Source organism: Paramisgurnus dabryanus, chromosome 1, assembly GCF_030506205.2.
Source record: "Paramisgurnus dabryanus chromosome 1, PD_genome_1.1, whole genome shotgun sequence".
NCBI classification, from domain to species: Eukaryota; Metazoa; Chordata; class Actinopteri; order Cypriniformes; family Cobitidae; genus Paramisgurnus; species Paramisgurnus dabryanus.
Window position 1 is genome coordinate 38,385,518 of NC_133337.1, and position 10,312 is coordinate 38,395,829.

Below are 10,312 nucleotides of genomic sequence, written 5' to 3' on the forward strand. Positions count from 1 at the left end.
TTTAGGCTGACCTTCTACTATTGACGTTACAGTTACGTTTTGCAGGTCCATACTAGGGCTGTGCGATTTAGGGAAAATATCTAATTGCGCCTTTTCTGCCAGGAATTGCGATTGCGATTCGATTTGCGATTAAATTTTGTAGCAGATGCAATGTGGATCTGCTTCTTTAGATGGTTAGATCTTACTGATACTGCTTATGAGTCTGGTGATTTAACTGTAGTCTTATGTTTTTTTTTTTTTTGTGAAAATAAGGAAACAAAAACAAAGAAATTAAGAATATAATTAACACTTCTTATTGTATGAAATTTAAAATGGTCTTTAGCTTGGACTAACACTGTAACAGTATTTAAATAAGTGAGTTCATTATAGCTGCAACTTTAACAACAATTTAAAATATTTAAATGGGTGACTGAGTTTTACTAGAAAGATTTGAATGCATGTTTGTTTTTTGTAAACAAAGAACTGTAATACTCAACTTCATAACTATCAAAATATTAAATAGCTACATTTGGGATTTTTAAAATGAATATAAAATCAAAATGCGTTCAATGTCATGTCACTTCATTCAAGTACGTGAGATTAGCAACCCAGTTAAATTGTATATTAGTTTGTTTTAAATACGGAGCCAGGCTTGTAAGCATTGCTGGGCGTGTGTTTGTAAAGTTTTATCGCATCATACGTTTTGGGAGACGCGGGCGTGAAGACTTGCGATGCGGACTTGCGGAGACAGGCGTGAGTATTTAATAAGCATAGAGATACAGGCTGCGCGTGTGCGTCAAGTTTAAACACCTTGTCTGTTGTGGAAGACGCGCGCGCAAAGTCTTGCAATGCGGAACCAGGCACGAGTATTTAACAAGCATTGAGAGACACAGGCTGCGGGCATGCTTTAAATTGAAACCCCTTGTCAGTTTAGGAGAAGCGCTGTTTTGGTTGACGTGCCTCTCACTGAGAAAGCACAGCCATACTTGCACTCGCTCAGACTGTCACAAAGCCTCTCTGCATATTTCTCAAATCGCATCCTTTCGCGATTTGCTAATCGCAACGTTGCACATCGCGATCCGATTTCGATTAATCGCCCAGCCCTAGTCCATACTGCAAAAAAACACAAACTTATCACTCAGAAACGTCCATTAACAATCTCCAAACAATTGATTATTCCTCAAAATCTGATACAGACTCAAACATAAGATCTGTTTACACACACACAGAGCTACTGAAGGAGAAACAGCCAATCAGAGCAGAGCTCAACATTATTATTCATGACCCTTTCAAATAAGGTAATAATAGATCTTTTCATTCTAAAGTCAAATACTAGGGTTGTAAATGGACATGAAAAACTGACTCTGGATCATTTCTGCACTTAATAAAGCCACAAACCTTCTGTGTAGATATCAAAGAACAATTTAACAGATTATTAACATGCATTCTTTGGCACCTTTAACATACACAGATCATTTCATCAAGATTTACTTTTACACTCAGATTAAAGTTCTGTTAGAGATTCAGCAGATATCATCAGGTGTTCAACATTGAGGGTCATTGTGTGTAAAGGTCACACAGACTTTATATCACACTCCATTCAGAGCGAAAAGGTCACATTCAAAGACACAATCACTTCAAAGTACAAACCCACAAATACTGTACAAACACACACACATACATACACACATATACACACACACACACACACACACACACACATACATACACATGCATATATAACATCCAGTCTAGCACATTATGAGAATAAAGCAGAATTATTAGTCAGAAACAAAAGTGACTTTAGTCAAATACAATCGTCAAGTTCATTGAGGGAATATTACACGAGAGAGAGAGAGAGAGACAGACAGAAAAAGAGAGAGAGAGAGAGAGAGAGATAGAGAGAGACAGAGAAAGAGAGAGAGAGAGAGAGACTCTGCAGTGCTGCATTGGTATGCATGTGAATATAAATGTGTCTGTAATGCTGCTGGATCATAAACTCTCTGTACAGAATCGCTGTTAGTCCGGTGTCTGCGACTCACTGTGGATGGACTCATCATAATACAGATGGAGTTTACCCAGAATGCAATGCTTTTGCATAAACGCCACCCCACTGCTGAAAGAGGCAGATGGACCCGATATCATCACTCTCTTTTAGACACACACACACGTGCGCAGACATGCACACATTCACACACACGCGCGCACGCACACACACGCACACACGCACACACAGCAATTATCAGCAACCTGCCTAGATTTTAGTTCAAGTCTACTTCCCACATTACTAACAATAATTATGTTTTCAACTAAATGACAATGAATTCTCATTAATTTGCCATTTCTTATCAACTAACTCTTATTAAAGTATTAGCAGACTGTTAGGGTTAGTGGAGAGGTTAGGGTTAAATGTTTGTTGAGGGATCATCAGAATAAAGTGTCAGTAGATATTAAGCAGACAGTCGACTAATGCACTAATGTCAGACAGACAAAGCTGTAACAAAGTTATTTATAGTTAATAAAATGTTTAAAGTGGACAATCAAAATATATGGGTACAGGTCTGAGATCAGTGTCAAACAAATTCACACTGCGCCCAGCAAGCAATTTTGGTTAAAATGAGGTAAAATCTGGACTGTAGGTGAAAGTCTAGACGTCTAACCTAAGCCCATGAATAGATGAAATGAAGACTTTTAGAAGATGAAAGCAAACACCTTGAACATCTGAATATCAGACATCTCACAAGTTATTGTGGCAAAAATGGCATTTTAACAAATTTAGGGTATTTAGGGTAGAAGTGGGTTAGTCATAGCCGGACTAGTTTGGGTCTATATTTAGTTGTCATTTCATTGTCTCGGTTATTGCTTGCTGGGCAGATGCTGCATGAAGTTCAATGTGTGAACAGAACTATTAGTTAAAGAGTTAAAGTCACACCGTCTTACATTTACATTTGTGCTGTTTCTGTCATGTGCAGTACAAACTCACACCAGAGGCTCGGTTATCAAATTCAATTCAAACGTCTGAAAAGACTTAAACTACATACATGGTAAGCAGGGCCGCATTAACACTGTAAGGGGCCCCTGGGCTTTACCCTTTTGTGGGGCCCTTCATCCACCAGAATTACAGCCTACATTCACACAATCTTTATAATAACCCTGCTGAAAAAACAGCATCAAACCAGCATGGACCAGCATGGGAATTATGCTGGTCTATGCTGGTTTAGCTGGTGGTCACCAGCATACCAGCACCAAAACACAACATATGCCGGCTATGCTGGTATGACCAGCATGGGATGCTGGTGCTAATGCTGGTTTGGTGCTGGTATAGCTGGTGCTAATGCTGGTTTGGTCCTTGTTTAGCTGGTGCTAATGCTGGTGCTGATGCTGGTTTAGCTGGTGTTCACTAGCAAACCAGCACCAAAACACAACATATGCTGGTCTTGCTGGTATGCTGTTTTTTTTAGCAGGGCACTAAGTGCAAGTTGTCAGGCTTTTATTTTGCTGGAATAAATGCAATAACCAAAATATTAAAACCATATCAGAATGCCCACAATATACACAAATATCACTGCATAACATATGCACATAGTCCTATAGGGTGACCCGAATAGTCTAAGATTCGATGCTTTGACAGGAGAAGCTTGATTCGACTACTGCACAGTCGAATCGTCGCAGATGTGTTATAAAATGAGGATCATTTAATTTTGGCTGTATAAGAGTGCACATTATCTGATTTCACATATAACAGCTTTCTCCCAATATAAAAAATATACAGCCTATTATGATAATACTAAGAAATAATATGTGAAAAAGTAGCTTTCAATAAATATTTCTGTAAGTCTGTTAATAGCCTAAATCCCGTGACAGGGCTACACGTCCATATCCAGAAACCATTGCAAAGTCTCTTTGTTTCTGCAATTTAAAAGAAAAAACAGGCAATTCTATAATTTCGTTATTTTAAATTTATTTTAATATTTCTTTGTTTTTATTTAATTTATAGATTATTTAGTGTTATCTGATTAAACTATTTGTGGCTTGTTTTATTCCCCTGCGCATTTAGGCATTTTGCACCCATGTTCTGCACCTTATTGATTCTGACTTCATTTTGTTTTTATTTTTTATTTATTATAAAGGTACATTCTGATCTAATTTAAGTTCTGTAAGTTTTGGATTGCTTTCCGTTGTGTCGATGTTACGCTGTTGCTTTGCTGTCACATTCAATTTAGCCGAACGCGCTAGGTGCTCTGCGTGATCATATTTAGGCGTTCATGAAACTAAAGATCAAAAAACAGATTTTTTCGACAAGTATAAGTTTTAAAATGTATTTAAAAAGGTTGCTTAACTTGTCAAAAGTTGAGCTACAAAATAGGTAAGCCGTTTTTTTTTTTCGGTGATGACACCGAATATAAATATCTCTACCGAATCTGACACAATTGTCTCTCTTGTGATTTAATAATATGGTCGGTGTTAACTTTCAAATGGTAGAAAAGAGATTCCTGAAACAAATGTTATAAGAAACATCAGATGTTTCAAGTGAATACAGAGATGATCAAAGTGAAAGTAAGCAATCAGATATTTCTGTGCAAAATAATAAAGCATATATAGTGTCTATGAAATGATTAATTTCAGTGTTTTCTTGTTATAAATGAACCGTTTAAGGAATTGTATATAAAGCTTGTTTTTTATAATTTACAGTAACAAATTATATGTAATTTCTCGTCTTTTTTTTCCTTGCCACGCTAAATCTCAAAATGAAATAAGATCGCTGAACTTAGCCGTGGCTTCCGAGGCAGAATCTAATTTGTTATTTATTAGATTTAGTTATCAAAAATGTTTTGTGTAATATCTTTGTGTGTTGTTCTGTACATCTTGGCTTTAAAATGTTACTAGCAATCATTTAATGAATGTTTACACGTTGTCTTTCATATTAAGATAAAAACGTGTCCTCAGTTTCGTCTTTGTTCATCAGCAATGCAATAATGAATATTTCAGACAGAAATTTTAAAAAGCTTACTAATGATTGCAGGGTAGCCTACAGTAAGTGAGAGATTTTCTTGCGCAGGAACTGCATTCACGCACGGACATTCAAAGCAAAGCGATTAACCATAATTTTAAAGGGAGTATCAACTTTTTATAAAATGCGGCTGTTATTTTTTCCGGCATCTCGGGGCCCTTTCCAGCCCGAGGCCCTGGGCTTAAGCCCAGGTAAGCCCATGCATTAATGCGGCCCTGATGGTAAGTTGTTATAATAAACTCATGTCCATGTGTGAATGTTTCATATGTTTATGATCATGTATAGTGTGGACGAGGATCGTGTATAGATAAGAATGCTTTTCATTTTAAATCCTGGTTCAAAACAGAACTGCTCTAGCGTGGGAAAGCAGGGTCGCTCCCTGGATTTTTCAGATTTCACCCATCTGGTCTACTGGTAAACTAGATACTGATGAACACAAATCCCATCTGACTCTATACAGATGCTGAGGAATCTACCTGTCAGACTCACATATTCAATACGGACAAATAATGTCATACTGGATTTAAATCATAGGAGGGGGTTCCTGTAAGGGCATTCCTGAGAGAGAGGCGAGAGAGAAAGAGAGAGAGAGAGAGAGAAAGAGAGAGAGAGAGAGAGAGAGAGAGAGAGAGAGAGAGAGAGAGAGAGAGAGAGAGAGAGAGAGAGAGAGAGAGAGAGAGAGAGAGAGAGAGAGAGAGAGAGAGAGAGAGATGCTGTGCTCCTACAACAGCAATACATCACAGTAACACCAAAACGAGATCTCTTTCTCCCTTTCTCTCTCTCTCTCTCTCTCTCTCTCTCTCTCTCTCTCTCTCTCTCTCTCTCTCTCTCTCTCTCTCAATTTCAATTTCAATTTAAAGAACTTTATTGGCATGATTGTGTCACTTACAATATTGCCAAAGCATTATACATAAAACGAGAAACATACAATAACACAATATTAACAAACATTAAGGTGCAATTAAGCTAAGGTGCTGGGTGATGGATGAAGTACTACTGCAAATAAAATAAAATAGAATCAGAGGATATTTACAATATAAAGTAGACTTTGAAATATAAACATATGAAGTATACAAATGTACATTTATGGGGGCAGATGAGAGGTAAAATAAAAATACTGTACAAGATCAGGGCTGTGGATTATTTCTGATGGCGTGTAACTGATAAATGAATTTAGCAGCAGCTGATGGGTGTCTGTCTTCCCCCAGTAACATCTTCATTTGATCTGAATCTGAAGAGCTATGAAACTCTGGTATGAGCTTTGAGATTTTGTCAAAGTGTTTTTCTCTAAGCTCTTTATATTTACCACAGTAAAGGAGAAAGTGTGTCTCTGTCTCGATCTCACCACTGTCACAATGGACACAGATTCGCTCTTCTTTTGGGAGCCATGTTTGTCTATGTCGGCCTTTCTCTATTGCCAGACTGTGATCACTGAGTCTGTATTTAGTGAGGATTCGTCTCTGCTTTACATCTCTAACTGTGGAGAGATATTCTGACAGACTGTATTTTCTGTTTAGTGCCCGATAACATTCTAGTTTACTTTGGTTTTTACTTTCATTATCCCAATGATCCAAATATAAAGTTTGACTTTCTTTAATGATTTGGTTTATTGTGGTTTGTTTGCGTTCATTAGTGCTGGTCTGGAGTTTTAGAGCCAGTTGACAGATGGGACTGGTTTTAGGTCTCTTCTCTTGGGTTTTAAGGGCTTCATATTGAAGTGTGTTCGGGGGACTTGAGTTTAAGTGTGACCAGAATTTAAGGGAGCGTTTTTGGATGTGTATTATTAGGGGATATCTGCCTAATTCAGCCCTGCATGCATTAGTAGGTGTTCTTCTCTGAACTCTTAAAATATTTCTACAGAATTCAGCATGCAGGGATTCCATTGGATGTTTGTCCCATTTGGAGTAATCTGTTAGGCATTGTGGACCCCAAACCTCACAACCGTACAGAGCTATGGGCATTATTACACTATCAAATATTTTACACCAAACTGTAGCAGGAATGTCTGTTTGTTTAAATTTGTTTAAATTCTCTCTCTCTCTCTCTCTCTCTCTCTCTCTCTCTCTCTCTCTCTCTCTCTCTCTCTCTCTCTCTCTCTCTCTTAATTACATAGTAAATCAGACTGAGTCTGCAGTGTGACTCTATTAAAGAAACACAGCACAGCTTGCACACCCAACCAGCCAAACAACACACACACACACAAACACTTAAAGTAGAAATCCTAATCTAAATCAAAATGGCTCTAAGATTTCTTTTATATCGATCAGATGTTATTCTTCACACTACATGATGAAGAAAACCCAAACAGCGAAACTACACAGTTGTGCTTCTCTAAATCAATGGTTTGTGCTGATAGTTAACATAACAACACTGAATCTGTATCATTCTCTCACACATCTAACATACAGAAAAACATAAACACATCAAATGTCTGTTTATATTGTGTAATGGTCAAAATATCTAACCTAGCTGTCCCTGGGCCGGTACCCTTTTAAACGGTCCTAATATGTACCATTAGATTCAGATATTTATACATTTGGTATCACTCTGAGGTACTAATATGAACTCTTAAGGTCCAAAGCTGTATTTTATTGAAGGGTACCGCAACAGTGACAGCTGGGATAAATGTTTTGATCATTTGATCTGACAGTGTAAGAAAGGTCGGTTTATATTGAAGTGTACAGAATGATACTTCATTAACAACACTTCATTTTCTTAATCATCCATTCAGATAATCAGCAGATCTTTAAGATCTCTTACCAAACAAACTACACCACCCCTCATACACCTTGGCACTGAACTTCATATGAATGCTTAATAACACAGAATTACTGTAGTACTTATACAAAAAGCATGAGTATGTACAAATTCCCTGTTACCTACAACAACACAGGCTGAAGGAATCAATAATATGTTAATTAGCTGATTTACACATTGGCTAATTCGAGTTTTATGGCTGTAAGGACGTGTTTACAAGATTTTTTCCAAAAAAGAGAAAATGACGTTATTGACGTTGAACATTATTCACATACATGCGCATGAGTTTAGTGTCTGCTATTGGCAAGCGTCGCATCAGAATGTTCAGAATCAATGTGGCCGCAGACATTAAAGTCGTCTGTTAGTGACACGCCTGCTTGTTTTCAGGTCACACAGAAAAGTCTGAGCTCAACATGAGGAGAGAGAGAGAGAGAGAGAGACACCTGCACACTCATCTCTCTTTCCTCTCGATTACGTAACAGAGAAATCTTATCAAGTATTAATATTGTAGAGAGAGAGAGAATCACAAGGCTGTTTGAATGACAGAATCTCTCTCCCAGTTTACACTGCAAGATCTTTAGCAACATAGCATTGATTTAAAGCTTAAAAAATACATGCAACTAAATTTCACCCTCAATTAAGAAAATACAAGTTGCATAAAGAAATTAAATCTAATTTGTTGAGTCCAGTAAGATGTATTAATATTGTGACATTTTCATTATAATTAAATCCTTATGCATTGACCTTTGTATATAACACAATAATTAAATTAAATAATATATTAAATGCAGTAAAACAAATACTGCAAAATAAATAAATGCATTTTTCACTTTACAGTGTTAAGAATGAAAATGATTTATGCATTACAACAGATTCCATCTCCATTAAATGTCTTCCTATATCTAAAGTCTTTGATATTTATGATGAATAATATGATGTACGATTTATTGCAGCGTTCATGTCACATTAAATCACATCAACTACACATTAATGTAACAGGGTATCCATATTATCTTATTTAACGCACAATAACACCTTAAGAAAATAGACACACACGAGTCTCAGCTATTCACAAACCATTGAACTGAGGGGACCACAAATCAATGTCATTTTAAACATGTGCTGTTTGCTAATGATTTTCTCCTGAAGTGTTTATAGAAAGCTTCACTGCCACACATTTCTCTCTATTCATCAGGGTGATTCGGTATTTTTGGTGATAGCAGAACAATCAACAGATCATTTCCAGTCAGAATCCAAGCAAAGGTTTGAACAAAAGCTTCATACACAACTACAGATACTGCACAACATCTGCACCGATGACACTCATGAATGTAAAAAAGCCACAGGCAATACGACCTCACATCAGTATTATTATTGATCAGAAGCAATCCTATATCTGGGGTTGCAATCCTAAATAAAACCGCACACTTAATATGACAAAAGGTTTCATGAAAGATCAATCAATTCAACCAGTAGCATTTTCATGACTGGGTGTATTGTGAGAATATGTTTGCCTTTACAATTCAGTGTATTTACTGTCATCTGTAGCGTATGCGTTTCTAATGGCCTGTAGATGCTGCACTGCATGCTGTTTTGCACAGCATTACTGTCTGGCTGCTGAAGAATTTTCCAATAGCATTTTCATCATTTCAATAATGTGCAGATTTATTTCAGCCATATATATGTAGCATTACATCACAGTAAACAGACTGACTCGGTCTGTCTGTCTATAGTGGAGCTTCATATTCACTTTCATAAGAATCCAGACGAGACCCAAACCTGAACGTGTTCATCATGCACCTGACATCAGCAGAACATTACAGTCAAACATTACAGAGTCATGCAGTGCTCATCTCTCTGCCACCCACATTCAACAGTTTCACGGCAGTGCAGAGGATGCAGGATGCCGGTGACTGGCCGCAGCATCAGGACCACTGCAGTGCCGCACGCGCGCGCGCACACTTACACGCGCCCGCCCGCACACACAGACACATACACATACAGGTGCGCGTGTACTCACGGTCCGTAAGAATTGGATCTCATCTTCGGCTTCTCCGCCGTCCGTCATGGTTCGGCGCGGGTTCGGAGAGTCTGGCCGGACAGATGAAGCTCTGATGCTGGAGCGGGGGTAACGGGTGTATCCTGTCGCCAGCTGATTGGTCGGCTGACATACACAGAGGGCGGAGTTGACGAGCAGAAGAGCGCGTGGCGTCATGACGCCCTCTAGTGGATCACAGCTGATGCTGCTGGATCGGTAATGGAGATTTTATATATATATAAACAGGTTTATATGGCGCGTCATGTCCATTCAAACTGGGGGGGGGGGGTCATCCTGCTGTTGCTACAGGCATATTACGTGTTTATATGTTTGAGTCTTTAGCTAAGGGCAGTTATAATATAATGTAATTTAAGATTTCTATTAATGTCTGTGATGCACACATTTCTGTGAGCTGTGCACACTGTGTCCCCTTAAAAATAGACAAAGTGGAAGATAATGGGCTCGGTCCAATAAATTGCATCCCTAAAAATGAGGTACGAGAGAGGAAAATATTTGAGGTTTCTTAT

At 38.0% G+C, this 10,312-nt stretch overlaps 1 protein-coding gene across 8 annotated transcripts in view; it reads right to left on the reverse strand.

Moving 5' to 3' along the window:
* Positions 1–9,954, reverse strand: part of ryr2a (ryanodine receptor 2a (cardiac)) — a 108,760-nt gene extending 98,806 nt beyond the window's left edge. For all 8 annotated transcript variants that reach the window (XM_065272385.2, XM_065272382.2, XM_065272383.2 and 5 more), the window contains exon 1: positions 9,768–9,954. In XM_065272385.2, coding sequence (XP_065128457.1) covers positions 9,768–9,815 — 48 coding nt within the window. In that variant the 5' untranslated portion in view covers positions 9,816–9,954. The remainder of the gene's footprint in view (positions 1–9,767) is intronic.
* Positions 9,955–10,312: the final 358 nt, after the last annotated feature.